The sequence below is a fragment of the Diorhabda carinulata genome, chromosome 1 (genome assembly GCF_026250575.1).
Source record: "Diorhabda carinulata isolate Delta chromosome 1, icDioCari1.1, whole genome shotgun sequence".
Classification (NCBI taxonomy): Eukaryota; Metazoa; Arthropoda; class Insecta; order Coleoptera; family Chrysomelidae; genus Diorhabda; species Diorhabda carinulata.
The window spans coordinates 26812270-26829017 of NC_079460.1; the positions used below are offsets into that span (position 1 = coordinate 26812270).

At 31.3% G+C, this 16748-nt stretch overlaps 2 protein-coding genes across 2 annotated transcripts in view; one reads left to right on the forward strand and one right to left on the reverse strand.

The window, feature by feature from the left end:
- LOC130895914 (beta-1,3-galactosyltransferase 5-like) overlaps nt 1–16748 on the forward strand; it is a 56751-nt gene that overhangs the window by 19617 nt on the left and 20386 nt on the right. Inside the window, exon 2 of the mRNA XM_057803539.1 lies at nt 400–468. The gene's annotated coding sequence lies outside the window, so the exon portion shown is untranslated. The remainder of the gene's footprint in view (nt 1–399; nt 469–16748) is intronic.
- On the reverse strand, nt 13467–14006 carry LOC130894889 (uncharacterized). The gene has a single exon (XM_057801916.1). The coding sequence runs from the start codon at nt 14004–14006 to the stop codon at nt 13467–13469; it is 540 nt and encodes a 179-aa protein (XP_057657899.1).

The window sequence follows — 16748 nt, forward strand, 5'->3', positions numbered from 1 at the left end:
ATTACTAGCTGATTCATCTCATTAATTCAACACATTCCGACGACTTAGCAGTTCTTCAGAATGTCGAACATATTTTTCTTTTTCTAAAACTTAATCCAATGTACTATTTGATATACACTTACTTCATTGCATGTGAAGTAAAATATTTCGTCAGATATAACCGCACAAGATCAAAGGTTTTAACGATTAGCGTGGAATATAATGTTTGGAAGAGATACAAAAAATATAAAATAAATGTAACATTAGGAAATTAGTCTTATTATTTAATTTTAATACCTCGTATATGAAAAATATTCACAAACAATCATGTATTTTCCGACTTTATTGACAGAAGAATTTGTAATCTACACTAAGATAATGTTTTAAAATATTAATGATTTTTTCATATTTTATTCACAGAGTTCGAACGAAATGCCGTCATTAAGGTTGCTGATTTACAGAATCTTCTTATTTTTGTCAACCTAGTTGGTAAGTTGGATACACAATAATTTATTTTTTCATCAATAAATAGTATAGTTGGTATTTTTTTTTTATTTTATAAATTTTTTGCTAGATAACTAAATAGCATTTAAACAATAGGCATAAGAAATATCAATGACATCTCAGTTTTCTGTATTTTATTTGGTCAGTTAAAATTTATTTCCAATTCAAAAGATTCAACTGACTAAATCTAAATGCTTTTTTTCAAATTTTTTATTTACACATCTATCGAAATCATCACAACTACCTTACTTTGTATGGATGTAATCCATTATGAATATTCACAAAATATCAAGTTCCGTGGGTCTTGTAGTTCTGTCAGAACATAAGATTTAAGTTTTATCTCAACTTCCCACATCACTATACACTAATATCGTTAAAATCTCTAATCGTTTTTTCTAAGATGAATGATCCATCGTAACTTCAAGAACCACCAACATTGAAGTTGATTGAAACGTCAAAGCTGTTATTCTTCTAAGTTCGACAGAGATATACAAATGTATCTATAACTCCGAAATTATGGCAGTGAAATATTCAGGGAACGTGGCATTAAAATATTCAGAATTGCAAACCAAAAATACAGAATGATAAATACTACTATAATATCAGCCATATTACTAAACCTTAAATTTATTAAAAGCGCAAGTCGTTTCTAACATACTTGAGTCGTTCCATACTTATTTAACTAATTCTATATAGCTATTTCATATTTTTCGTAAGAGAATCTACAAAATATTTATACACACTGACCAAATTTAGAAAAATATTATGGTATTGGGAAAAAGTAAACACTTGAATCGACTTTTTTTCAATCAAGCAGAAGTTTCAATAGAATGTTGCGATAATAAACTTAACTGTTCCACTGGATCCCGGTCCCCTTTTTGAATTACCCACTCTGAATACAAATTGAAGAAGACGTATTAAAAGAATTTAATTTTTTAAATAATTTGACGTGTTTTTATCGTAATGACACGTTGTTTTAACTGCCCGTTTAAATAATGGTGACATGTATTCAAATTTTCTCTAAGGTGCATTACCGTGTTTGTTAGAGAATTTGCAATTAGTTTTTAGAAATAGCATGTGGATGTTAAAGCGCCTCCTCATTTCATATTGACTGTGTAGACCGTTTTGTAAAGAACATCGAAGAGCAAAGTATTCTTTACACCTGTATACACGGAATATGGTCTTAGGACGAAAATTAGCAGTTGAATATGATCGAAAAATGCTAAAGAGTATATGGATCATTTTTTTACGTAGGATCGTTCTGAGCATCCAAGAGAATTGTAGACAAACAAGTAAAAGAAATTAATTTTAGACTTATTCAACTCTACATCACGTACCATTGCATTCCATTGTTTGTGGTTCCACAAAAGTTATCAAGAATTACATTGTAAAAAATATCTTCCTGGAAAAAAATTTCCAGCATAAGCTATAAAAGCAAATTTGTACAAGATGGATATTTGAAACATTTACAAATTATAGATTTGAACCAAAACCATCTTACAACTTGACTTATAGTCCCTCCAAAAATTATGACAGCCTACTTTTTTCTAAGCAGAATTATTTCTTTTTTTCTAAAAATTTAACGCATTGTACTAACTGAACAAGGCGATTTCCAATATAAATAAATCAACTTTTCCATCTCAGTTGTGTAGTTCGTACTTTATTCGTAGAGACGTTTCAAAGTTTCATTTTTATTGTTAAATATAGTGAGATATAATGAAGTGACCATTCAAATCGATAAGGTCCATATTATTGACATATCCCTTACTCGCACTACATAAATATGAAGGATTTCCTAGCGAGAATTATAATATAAAACAAGGGTAACTCATGTAAAATTACAATTTCCGCTCCTTTTATTGTAGTGTTGTTGAATGTATACGAAATTTTGAAAGAAAAATTAGGTCACTGTTTTCTTGCAGAGCAACCCTGATCGCACTTCATAGGACCATATCTAGTGAACTAATCACTCTTAAATCATGGTGTGATTCTAATCTTCTTTGTCTCAACGTTTCTAAAAACAAAGTTTTATCATATAAAAATACATTGCAGCCTTTTTTATTAAATAACACCATCATTGACGTCGTTGAATTTGTAGAATTTTTAGGGTTGTAGTGGACAATTCCTTGAAATGGGAGTTACATATTCCCACCTTATCTAAAAAATTAAGTTCCTCCTCTTCTGCGCTGAGATTAGTTTCCAAAGAACTGAACTTATCCACCTCCTTAACAGTCTATTATGCCTTTATTGAGTCGCATCTCCGATATGCCCTTCCCTTTTGAGGTACGTGTGGTGCGACTCAATTTAGCGAATCTTCAAATTACAAACGATAGATATTTACTCGTACTTAACAGCAGAGCTCACTACTGGGACTTCTTTAAAAGATTAGAAATTCTAACTCTTCCTTCCTTATCCATCTTTGAATCCGTTTGCCTAATTCGTAAGCAAGCTTCTCCAATTTCAATAAAATAGTTGCACGGCAATCCTCTTAGGAACGCAGAGCACGACCTTTCTCTACCTACTCCACGTTCAGAATAATTAGTTGAGGGCTCAATATTTTACAATGCAAAAAAATGCACAATCACTTGCCAATTGAAATCAAATCGATATCATCTTTTTCCGCATTCCGTAATAATTTAAGGGCATAATTACTGGAAAGTACCTTCTACTCTGTTTTATCTTTATTTAGTTATTTTTGATTGTTTTTTAGTTTTTACAAACTTTTTCTACATATTATAACAATTTTTTGACAATAAACCATTTCTCTCTCTCTCTCTCTCTCTCTTTGTTTTTCTAAAGAAAAATATGGGATATCTAAATTATGTGTATATAATAAATATATAGTTTCCTGAATAAAATTTAACATTCGGTTAAATTCATAATGTTTACCAGAATTCACAAACAAAGGGTATATAATCATATATGCAAAATAAGTCACAAAGCAGGAAAATTAAATAGCAACACCGGTGCATAAGCCTATTACAAATAAACACTTTGGGAACACAATTAACAATAAATATAATCCAGTTGATATAAGTATTGTTTTTTTTTATAGAGATATCGAATTACAGTATGAAAACTGGAAAGTGGGAGTAGAGTTACATTTTATGCTAACTACCTTCCAAAAAATAGCAAGATATCTATTCTCAGTACCTTTGAGGAAATCAATAAAAAATATAAAAAAATAATAATGAGTCTTATCTCATTAAAATTTGGAAATGTTGTCTATTATGCACGAAACAATGATAAACTCTGCCAAATGTCTCTTTGTCATTTCGAAAAACTTTTGTATGAACCTTTCTGCACGCAGCTATTATTCTTTTGGCTGTGCTTTATAAACATCGAATTTGAGATGCCTCCATCTAAAGATGCTAAGTCAGGTGATAGTGTTGGCGAAACAAAGCATAATAAAGGTGGCGATAGAAACTAGGAATATAAAATCAGTCAATTAATATATTCATTTATTCATATTTGATTTGATGATAACATTCAAGAAAGTGTGTTGACAATTATTTAAAAAAAATTATGATTATGTCCAGTATACGTGTAGGCATCAACAGAAGAAAATGGCTAATGTCTGTTTGTGGCACTTCGTTCAAAGCTAATTTACCTGCACCAGAGTCGATGAAAGGGAGTGCAAATTGTATGTCCCATACGTGTTCGAAGTGACTTAGATTTAGTGACCGGGGTGGCCAGAGCAAGACATTAACATCAGCTCCTTGGGACAACTCCTTAGTTCGACGTGCATTGCTTTGGTGAAAAAGACTTGTGAACGCCTATTAAAATAAAGCAGTCAAGTTGTTTGTAGGGCATCAACTTAACGTACATCTGCTGTACTGTGGTGATCAGCTACCATAAGCAGTAGTCTTCCAAACTATCACTAAACAGCTCCGATCATATGCCTTTGAACATTAAAATTAATACCGCATCTTTCTCCACTGTGGCAGCTCTACCTTCCCCTCTCAAGGTTCCGTCCTGTATATCATCTCAAATGTTGACAATAATAGGCCGCAGTAGATGGACTAATAAAGAAGGAAGGCATGAAAAGAGATCAAAACGGTCTTGCAGAGCTTAATAGCTGAAGCACCTACTTTGACAATCGGTGGTATGCTTCGATTAACCTTCGATTGGTCTTCTTCGTTTAACCTTCGATTGGTCTTCTTTGTGCTCCTGAACCTTCTTTTGCCCACATACGCATGACTAATTATTGCCAATAATGGGCATTTTCGAAATAAGATAAACCAACATCTGAATAGGTCACAATTCTACTCTTGTCAAAATTCCTAACAGTGGTAATTTTAACATCTTCGAACTAGAGACATCTTATTATGATCGACATCAGTAGAGAAATTTTCTCATTAACAAACAATAGTTGTACTAACTAACTAGATTTTCTTCAGAAAAAGGTAAAAGATATTGTTATCATGGTCTGCTCTAAATATTGTTTTGATGTTGCCAAGGTCAATCTTGATTTTTGAATAATGTCTTTAATGATAATATTTGCAAAAAATTCCCTTGATATCAGAAAAAAAAAGTGTGTGGCACCTCGCTCCTAGCAACTTCAATTTTGTAGAGTAACTGCGCCAGGCTAACAAGGTGATAATCGTGACGTCCTTAAACTTGAAATATATGCCTTACGCCTAACGCTGAATTTGAGAAATTATTCTTTCTGCGTGTTAGCACTCATGTTCTTACTGAATATAACTTGCAAACTTGTATTCAGCAATAAATAATCCAAATGATACTTATAAATAAATAGCGAAAAACCTGAAAATATTCCAAAAGTAATAACAAATGTGCTGATGGTTCTCCAAAACTATATTAAATTAGGTAACTACAAAAGTAACAAATTAGAGTTCGACAAGATTCCCCGTTCACTTTTGAAACCATAATTGTAGATATACCAATTTTAAATTGATTATTATTTGAGTGCAAAAATAATTATAGTTTACGATAATGATAGAGACAGAAACAGAAACAGAATCATTAGAATAATGTGAACAAATTATAGTAATAATAACATAAATATGGAACTTCATTCCACAATTTATATGCAGTTAAACATATATTTAAAAGAATGATAAATTTTGACGTTTCGACTTTTCTTTATATATTATATATCAAAATATGATATTGACTCTGACAATTTGCTTATTTATATTGATCTATAGATCACCTTCATCATGGATATCAAAAGAAGGTTAAAATCAACTTAGAACTTTGTTCCAATAAGAAAAATTAATTTTTCTTTGGTTTCCATATCTCAAATATATTAAATTTATTAGAATTTACAAAATAAAGCTATAAACTTTACTTAAATTATTTAGATTTTTTTTATCATTTATAGCTTTTTCGTTCTTATGAATGTGAACCATTTCTAAAAATTCTCTTTTTCGTTTATTAGATTCTGTTTCAAGAATTTTTGAATCTTTATGAATTTATATTTTTTTGATATTTCATGGCTTGTTAATGCAGTTCTATTTTTTTTATCGTATTGATGACCTCTTAGTCTATTTTCTAAATACTGAGATTTCTGCACTATGTAGACAGCGTCGCAATTAGTACAACGCACTTGATATATAATATTCTTTTGTTTTTTGGTGTTTTAGATTTTAATTTAGTGAAATATACTAATATCATATTTATTGAAATAATTCGATAATTTTTGGGAAAGTCTTTGTACATATACTAAGGAAAAATGTTTTATGTTTTGATGTTTCGTTTCAGATTTTGTTTTTAAATTGATTGTAGTATCTGTTTATCCTTTTCTTGAATATGTTTTTATCATTTTTTCCGGATAATTGTTTTCTTTCAATGCAGTTTTTGCTTTTTGAATAGCTAAGCATCTGAATTCTGTTTTTATGTTATTGTTAATTTTATATAATGTGACATCAAGAAAATTGATTCTATTATTTTGCTCAACCTCGATTGTGAATTGAAGTTTTTCATGATAAGAATTGAATTTTTTACTTATGTTTTCAATTTGATTCTTTGGTACAGCAGTAATGCAATCATCTACATATCGGAAAAAGAATGGATTAATTATATCAAGCTTGTTTAGAACAGTTTCCTCAAGATCTTTCATTACTAATTGTGACGCTGTCTACATAGGGCAAACATCTCAGTATTTAGAAAATAGACCAAGAGGTCATCAATACGATAAAAAAATAGAACTGCATTAACGAACCATGAAATATCAAAAAAACATAAATTCAATTATAAAGATTCAAAAATGGACAACTTTAATATATTTTCCGTGCTTTCGAATACTTATGTATTCATCGTATATGAAATATAAATAACATAATATATAACAATAATAAAATTTTACTTACAATAACTAATTGAGATTTGTGGCGGCTTTGAGCTGCACAAATTCTTGTAAAAATTTCAAATTCATACGATTCAAAATTCAATATTCAAAGTGTCGTTGATAGTAATATTAAAAAAATATTGAAATTTGAATCCTATGAATTTAAAATTTTACAAGAACCTACACAACTCAAAGCCACCACAAATCTCAATTAATTATGTCCCAGACGATGAAAATATAAGCACTCGAAAGCTCGGAAAACATTAAAATCAGTCCACCCTAGTGCTTGAGGTATATTGGGGTTGGTCCGCTTTGGTGTTTCATTACCACGTTCCCAATATGAAATTATGAAATCGCTCATAATATATATATATATATATATATATATATATATATATATATATATATTATATATATATATATATATATATTATATATATATATATATATATATATATAATATATATATATATATATATATATATATATATTGAATATTTCTATCAACGTCAATATTGAATTTGGAATTCTATGAATTTGAAAAATTTTCCAAGAATTAATACAATTTAAATCCACCGAAAATCTTAATTATTTATTTCACAGATGATGAATACATAAGTAATCGAAAGCTCCGAAAAATAAATATATAAAGTGGAAGTTAGTCCACTTTAGAAATATACTGGGGCAAGTTTTGAAGAAGTATTCATAATACCCATAAGAATTTTATTTGTTTTCAATTCTTAGTAACCCCGGTAAGAAATCAATCTGCGGCCAAAGAACATGCGCGCCAAAAATTAATTTGTTTTTCGCATCTTAGTTTGTGATTTATGTATTTAATTCTAAGACGAGAAATATGGCGATAAGTCAGGAAATACTATCATTAAATGGATTGAATAATTAACTTCAATTCCATATTCTACTATTATCACATTCTATAAGTAAAAGAATGTATAGATGATGATATTTTGATTTACTAAGGTAGTTGCGTCTAAAAATTATCGAAAAAAAACGCGGTGAAATTAGCCGTGGTGTGCGCTTGCTTCATAACAATACCCCAGTCCACTCTATTTCGCTTTCCAAGGCGTACGTGGCTTCACAAAGATTGAAGATTACACAATTGTTGTGCCGGATTAATAGGTTGCTGTTGCCGTTGATTTTGAATACTTCGTCGTTTAATATTTTTTATTGTCTTTAACACGTCCATTTGAAAATCCATTAATTCTGTTTCAGTCATATCTCGAATATATGGAATAAAGGACATGAGTAATATTTCTTGATCGGACCGAGAATCTTGTAAATGTGAAGCTTTTCCTGACCATAGTTAAACTGCCTGTTTTCCTTTCTTTAATACTGATAGAATTTCACGTTCTATTTCATCCACTTGCCTTTGTGATCTTGTCCGATGTTCACCTGAAGTTGATCGAGAGGTTGATGGAGTAGGCTGTGTTAGCGAAATTGAATGCGAGTCTGATGTTAACTCCTCATCTGCTTCAGTTCTGTGGTCTTCTGTTTGAACCTGACTGAAATTGCTCTCTGTCTCATCCTTCTGTGCTATCTTCAGTAGGAATTAGAGGTGCTCGCTGTATATGTAACTTTTTTTTGCTCCTTGTCTACTTTTTGTTCTTGCAGATCTTAAAAATAAGTCTCTTATATCTGCCAATTTAGCCATAATCATCTCCCCTGCAAAAAAACAACTAAATGATTTTTTTAGATACTTAGCTACACGCTGACAAATCTGCATTATACTCATAGAATTGGGATTTCTACATTAAGCAAAAATATAAACTTTGTGTGCAGTCAAATATGGAATACAAAGACTGGATAGAAGTAGCCACTGAATTGCAAAAAAAAACAATTTTTCTCAGTGCCTTGGTGCTATTGATGGGAAACACATTCGAATCGAAAACTTTCCACATGCAGGATCGATGAATTTTAATTACAAAAAATATTACTCTGTAGTTCTTTTGGCAATCGCCGATGCAGATTACTGCTTTTTATTCGTAGATATAGGAGCATATAGGAAGGATTGTGATTCTTCAATTCTTCAAAGTACTGAGTTTTGGAGAAGACTAACGAGCGGTGAATTAAACATACCAGAAGCAAGACCTTTAACACCAGAAATAAATCTAAAAGTTCCGTATGTTTTTGTTGCCGATAATGCGTTTCCAATGAATGAGCATATTCTAAAAGATTTCTCAAATCATAATTTGAGTATCAAACAACAAATGGCGAATATTCCACAGATCAATTAATGTTTCCAAAATCTGTTCAAAAAATATTATTAAAGCTTGTGTTGGACTTCATAGTATAATACGCAAAAGAGACGGATATCGCACGGAAGATTTGATTATATCTTCTGGTTCTAAATTACAAAACCTACCACCTCCACAAACAACTTATAAAACAGGACAAGGGGTACGCACTTGTTTTGCAAATTATTTTGTTAGTAAAGCTGGACAATTACCCTGGCAGTTGTCAAAAATTTAAATTTTATTAAATAAAAGATAGCAGATAGTACTTACCTGTCTTTTTCTTTTCCGCTTGGGATAATTCCTCATATCCATCCTCCAAATACTGAAATATTTCCTGCCAACTTTTGTCACGGAGTATTTTGTTTTATTATGTTCATGGGTTTTATCCCAAATACAGGGCTTAGATTCCACTAGTTCAATCAATGTAACTATATCATACTTAAAACTGATAATTTTCATTACTTTCACTCAGGAATAACTTCACAAATAACATCAATATTTTGACATCACTCAAGTGCAACTGGGAGGAAAATCGCCACGATACGACAGGACTGCTTGTTCTTTGCTGACATGTCGTTGCAAGCAACGACACGATACCGACATATCGGCGAGTGTGAAAGCATTCCTATTCAATTAGATGAAATAAAGCGTCCACCGACATCGCTGTCGTTGTCGTGTCGTCCAATGTGAAAACGCCTATTCTCGTTCGCAAAGCTGAAGACACAGTTAAATAGTAAAAGAGTAAATAGCGATTCAATAAATAAATCATTAAAAATGCCGCGATCAAAACGATCGTATCTTTCCCAACAAAGCCGTAATGCAACTAGGATGCTAAACATTGCGAATGGAAGGACTGAAGAAGAACAAGAAATTGCATGTAGTACAACTCGACTTCGGTTTTCTTAATCACAAGAGCAAAGCGAGGCAGCCCGCGAAACGTTCGGTTGGCAATGCGAAATCGTCGAGCAAGACACAATATTAAGAATCATCACCTCCGCACATGTTTAAGTACGTGTCGTGTACACCAAACCAAATATAGTACATTTTTATTTGTGTCTCGGTATGTCTTAATACTTCGTAAATATTCTTGTCGACGATGGGACATGATTTCATAATAACTATTCTGTTGTAAAGATTTTTCTATTTAAAATCGCACTCTATTAAAACATTTATAGTCATACTTAGGGTAGATACGCAGTTTCTATTGAATCATGACGTTGGCATAAAATTGGCTTTATAAATGTCATATACTATAACTTTTTTGTGTGAATCGTCACCTTCCATCAGTTTTCGGTTAAATTTCTTTCTTTATAGTGCATTATTTATACATTCTTCTACTTGTAGAACGTGATAATGAATATTAATTTTTGAATTCTATGAAGTTAAAAATTTTTACATTTTTTATGTATATATATATATATATATATATATATATATATATATGTATATATATATATATATATATATATATATATGTATATATATATATATATATATATATATATATTTCTTTAATTTCTTAGACCTTTTATATATGTTTATTCTTCTAAATGTTCTCTTTGTTATAAAATTAGTTTTTTTCATAATGAAAGACAGGTAAAAATTTGACATTCGACTACTGTAAGTCATTATCAAAATATGATTTGACCCTGACTGATTTGCGTAATCAATAGATCACCTACGTCATGAATATAAAAATAAAGATTGTACAATCAAAATAAAAATCCGTTTTAACAAGAATTATTAATTTTTTGTCAGTTTTTACATCTCAAAAATATGTAGCACCCATCAAATTAAAATATTTGTAGTTGTATTAAAATTTAAAAAATAGAGCTATAAAATTTACTTAAATTATATAGGTCTTTTTTATCCCTCCACAAAATTGAAAACAGAAGCAGCGAAAAAATTTTTCACTCAGATGCAAAATTAAAGAATATACAGAAATACTAAATAATGGTTGTGCTATGGTGATACCATATCAAGTATTCTAGCATAATTAGTAATGAGAAAAGGATAAATACCATATTCAAGAGAGGGAGAAAAAAATACTATAGTCAATTAAGAAATAAAACATCAAAATGTAAAACACACCAAAAACAAAAGAAGTTATATTATATATTAAGTATATATCAATGGGAGGGAGAAACAAATACTATAACATTTATATATTTCTTATATTATATTTGATCATAATTTTAGTTCCAGACAATGAATACATAAGTATTCGGAAGCTCGGAAAATATATTGAAGTTAGTCCACTTTGGTGTTTACTTGCCACGTTCCCAATAAAGAACTACTCATATATATATATATATATATATATATATATATATATATATATATATATATATATATATATATATTTATATATAGAAAGGTTTCGTTATGTTAGTTGTTATGGAAAGTTAGTCTCATGTTCTTATGAACATTTTTTGTATTTTTTGTCTTAAATAAAAAAGGTAAGGTTGGATAAATGAGTACTATTGAAACTCAGCCCATTGTTCTAAGGGTGCTACACTGAATAAAGATCGTCGATAGAATCAAACAATATCAATCAAACAATATTGGACAATCAGGTTGAAGATACGAGGTGAAATCACATTTAATGTGCTCATGTAATCGGGCGATGTTCTTCTGGCTTATGTCCAGTCCTAAGCACAAGTGTTTTATTAGTTCAAATGAGTGTTTGACGATGTCCAATCTAACCAAGTTTAGGTCATGTTTCATTGAAGTGGACTAAACGTAAAGCCACCGTAATATATTGGAAACCGAGGTATCATGAAACTAGTGGTCAAGGTGAGTCTGTCGGCCAGCAGAGTCATGGTCACAGACATGGTATCGTTTACAACTTTTAAAAGGATAAAATTATCACTGTCTATATTATACGAACTAAAAGAAGGCGATATTGAAAAATAAAATGCTTAAAACTAGCTTCGACTTTTAAGAAGAAAGGCTCGTGGCATTTTTTGAAATCCAATTATTGTAAATAGAACGTTGTCTTTGTATATTTGCCGCTATTCAATTTGATTACATCATTCTATATTAATCATATTCCCAGAAACCGCTCAGTTCTATCTAAACGATAGGAAAAGAACCTAATATTATTATTAAGTAAATAAATTAAGTCAGCTAGTTCTTCGACCCGTTTTTTAAGGTCATTGTCTAATAAATCTTTCTCCGAAATTCTGTGCGTCGATTATTATATGTCAAAATAAACTGGTCATACCCTATTCTTATGAAATTATTTTTCACGAATAATTGAACAAACTTACTAAATGAACTACCCACCCTCAAACGATATATACATTTAGTTTTAGAAAAATGCCAATGATAGTGAGAAAAACAATAGACTGCTTCGATGGGCTTTTTTGTTCCCAATAAATATAAAAACAAGTAGATAGATAGAATAATTATTAATATATGCAAGAATCAGGTTGGACTATGACTGACAGAAAAATCACAAATACTACAAGAAATAAATTTTTGTCGACATAATACAACTAGAAACCTTCGTGTTAAACCCAAACTATAGATACACCAGATATGAGTTTATATTCATCTCTAAGAGCGTAGAGTAATTAATCCTCATCATAAATGCAAAACCCTGAAATTTTTTGTACGGTACTTTACGTCCAAAATTCGGAATATTTAAATATGCCAATGATAAATAAGTAACTGGACAGAGATATATTTTTCCCATAATTGACCGTACTAAACTGTAAGCGGTTACCTAGATAATCCGAATGGCCATCCTTTTCTTTCCAAAATTGAAGGATATCTATTTCTCTCTCCATTTCAATACTTTCACACCAACCTCTTAATCTCCCCAAAAGTAAGAAGACCCTTACCATCATAACCGTTGCAATGGGTTTTTCGTAATTAATAAAATATTTATTATATATTATTTAATTATTAACAAATACGAGTATATACATGTAAGTATGAAAGAAAAAGAAAAATACAAAATATACTAAACTACATATTACTATAATATATACACTATATACATACTTATATACTACACATTACTATATTATATTTAACAGTCTACAAATATTTTCTGTAACATTTAAAGTATGTACATATTTGCAATATATGTATTTTATTCCAAAGAACTAGAGGACGAATTGCTTGAATTAATCATGAGAGGTTCTACAGTTTGATCAATAATGTTGTCTAATTCCCACATTTTTTCTTCCTCTTTGATAACATGCTGAATACATTTTTGCAAGTTTTCAGCAGTAACGTTTTTTAAAGCTTCGTTTAGTAATATTCTAACGTCCTTTAATTTAAATGTGTTTTTACGAGCTACTTCGCCTTTAACTTGAGTCCATATCAATTCGATCGGATTGAGTTCACAGTGATAGGGAGGAAGACGAATAATAGTCATTTGGCGGTTTTTTGCCACTACATCAATATTATATTTCTTCTGGGAATTTTAATTTACTTTGACAATTGACAACAGTTCGTTTTTCAACATTGTTGAATGTAATATTTTTTTGTATTAACCAGTTAATAATGTCTTGTTTTCTCCATGACGTCGTAGATAGATTTTCAACTTGTCTCGAGTGGTAACTGGCGTTGTCAAGAACAATTACAGATCCGGCTGGAATAAGATCTAGCAATTGTATAATGTGTTCCTCGAACACATCTGCATTCATATCCTCGTGATAGTCACCGCTTTTTTCATTCAAATAACAGTAGGCCACCATCACAAAACCTCTGTCACTGCCAATATGTGTTACTATTAATCGTCTGCCTTTCCCTGATGGAGCTCTCAATCCTGTGTGCCCCTCATTAACCCAAGTCTCGTCCAAATAAAAAATAGATTTTCCTTCCTCCTGGAGTTTCTTAATCGTCCATAAATAAGACTTTCTCCAACACATGATTTCTTCGGAATATTTTAAATATGAAGTTTCACGTTGTTTTTCCCGAGTGGACTTTCCTGCGGATTGCATATTTGTAATCTTCATCGATGTAAACCTTTGGCCTTCCTGATCGAGACTTTAGACGACCCTAACATCCACTTGTTTTCCTTTCCTTAAGAAGTTTGTAGACTGTAATTTTCCTAGACCTGTCATTTTCGAACACAAACTTAGATCATCCACACTCACGTTCTTGATTAAAAGTAGGAAATGTATGAAAGCAAAGTCAATTAAAAACTTACTTTTTCAGCTAGATTTAAAATTTTTGTTAAATTTCGCCCGCTCGAATCTCCAATCGAACGACGGGTAACGTTTCATTCTTGAGCTATTCATCATTAAAATTTAAAGCCATATATAGGCTTTAATATATTCTGTGACCATATTCTTAGGATTTCCCCTTCTGTTTAATGAAACAAACTTACTTTAAGTATTTTATACGTTTAAAAAGGTACCGGGCCATTTTTAAAACAAATGAAATTGAAATAAGCTGTTCAAATTGGGACCGTTTTTGATGCTTTGCAAAATATTGTTTCTTAAATAAAGAAATGGTAAATGTAAATTGATAAAAAAGTGTATTTATACATTATCTAAAATTTGTTCTTTATAATAAAATATGCGTTGGTTCCCATTAAAACAAGGGAAAATAGTGAAAATATAGTTTTAAACTTTTGAAAAGAAACGTCGCCAGATCGAACTAACTTGATTTATTGTGATGAAAGATCCAAAATGTACCAGAATATCAAATTTTTTCAAAATTGTCCTAGCAAGAGATTAGTAAAAATAACCAAAAAATGGGTAGTGAATTACATTTCTTCTTTTTCCATGTGGATGTAGCTCCGCCTATTAACTGTCACGTTTGAGCATTCCTATTGGTTTAATTAAAACCCATAACGGAACTATGGGTTGAATGTTCTTTTGCGAAATATTTACCTGTCAACATCATTCCTTTCGTAAAATAGCCCAAAGGAATTGTTTTAGCCGATAAGTAAACATAGTTCGAAATTTCAACTCAACGCAATAAATGTCTTAGAAAATAAATGTTGGACTCATTTGCTAAGGTTTAATAAAATAAAATGACAAATTTTTCTTAAATGTGACTACGGCTATGGTGGCCAGGAGAGGGATTGATTTATTACTCTACACCAGGGATGGGGAAACTACGGCCCGCAAAGCGTTGAAATCCGGCCCGAGGCCATCAAACAAAAATCAAGTACAGCTTTCGTATTATCAGAAATTACATTCTCATCAATTGGCAGTTATGGCAGTGTACGTCGCACATAAAACAACATGTGCGAGCGCGGACGGGGATATGAGCGAAAAGCGAAAATGAAGCTCGAGTAGGTGGGTCTGTCGTCGAACGCACTACCCATTTGAAGCAACTATTGCTGAACACCAGCAAATTGGAATTTTGTAAGTCCTTATCTAGGACACAATACCCAAATATAGTAGCCCACGCCCAGAAAATAATGGCTATGTTTGGTACAAGCTATTTGTGCGGACAAAAGTCATGCAGAAACAAAAACAGTTCCACATGTCACATGTTCCCACAAAGACCAGCGCTCCTCAACCTTTCACTTCGCAGCTAACTTGAGTTCAATTAATTGCAATTGAAAATGTTATTTTTTAATATTTCACAATGAATTAGTGTTTCAGAAAAATTAAAGTAATACTTTTATTTTAGTAAATAATGTAATGCTACAACTTGGCCCGCTATATATTTCGTTAACAAAAATTGGCACGCGAAGAAAAAGTTTCCCCATCCCTGCTCTACACTCTTTCCGAATGGTTTTTTATAACCTAATTCACCTTTATCCAAAAGTTCCTTTAAAGATGACTTTTTTAACTCAGTTTTTAAGAATATTTCAAAAATCGGATAAAATTGGAACACCTTTTTGTGATTATCTATGAAATCAGTTATTTGTGACAGATTGTAGGAGACGTGGAATTTAATAACAATCGGTTTTCTAGAATTTGTGAAATATGGAAAATGGTTGGTGGGAGGTTTGAAAAATTAAATGTTGACCAGTAAAAGTGGTCTGATGGGGCGCTTATTAAGTATTCGTCCTCTATACTGATTATAATCTGTCTGTGAAGATTATCTAGTCGAAAATGAAGGCGCCTAGGTGACTCATAAGGGTTGGATCTTTTTATCCAAGAGAGAGAAAGAGAAACTGCATTATCGGCGTATTTTGTAATTTGCTCATGATAATGGCTCTTAAAACGTATATTCGTAGTAAGAGAACAGGCTGGTAGTCGCGTTATCCAAAGATATATCGATGGGTATGCAGTCCAAGTTCTGTAGAGACGGGTATAGGGGAGTTGAAGGAGGAAAGAAGAGAGTCACTTTCGGACTATTAGTCCGCACCGCCACAGTGGTAAGTAGGGAAGCCAATGAAATAAGGAGAACGTTTCGAGATGATATACTCGAATCGGTATCTTGGGAGCTGAGGAAATGTTTTAGGAAGACTTCTCTTTGTGACTGAACCTATACCATTTAAGGTCCCTATTGTGAAAATTAACATATCATCTAGTTAATGAATGTTATTTTAAATCCACTTTAGGGTAAAAGCGAAGTGAAGGTGATTAACTTTACTTTACTTGAAACTATACAATTATACCCGTAGAAAGGGAGTAGTACTAGATGCTATAGTATTGAGGCTACTAATAGTTTGAGACTCTGCGTTTACCATGATGACCCCAAGGTTTCGGTTTAGGATTTTAACATCGGTTGATAAGTGCTCGAATTTTTTCTAGAATCTAGTGGAATCGTTGTTT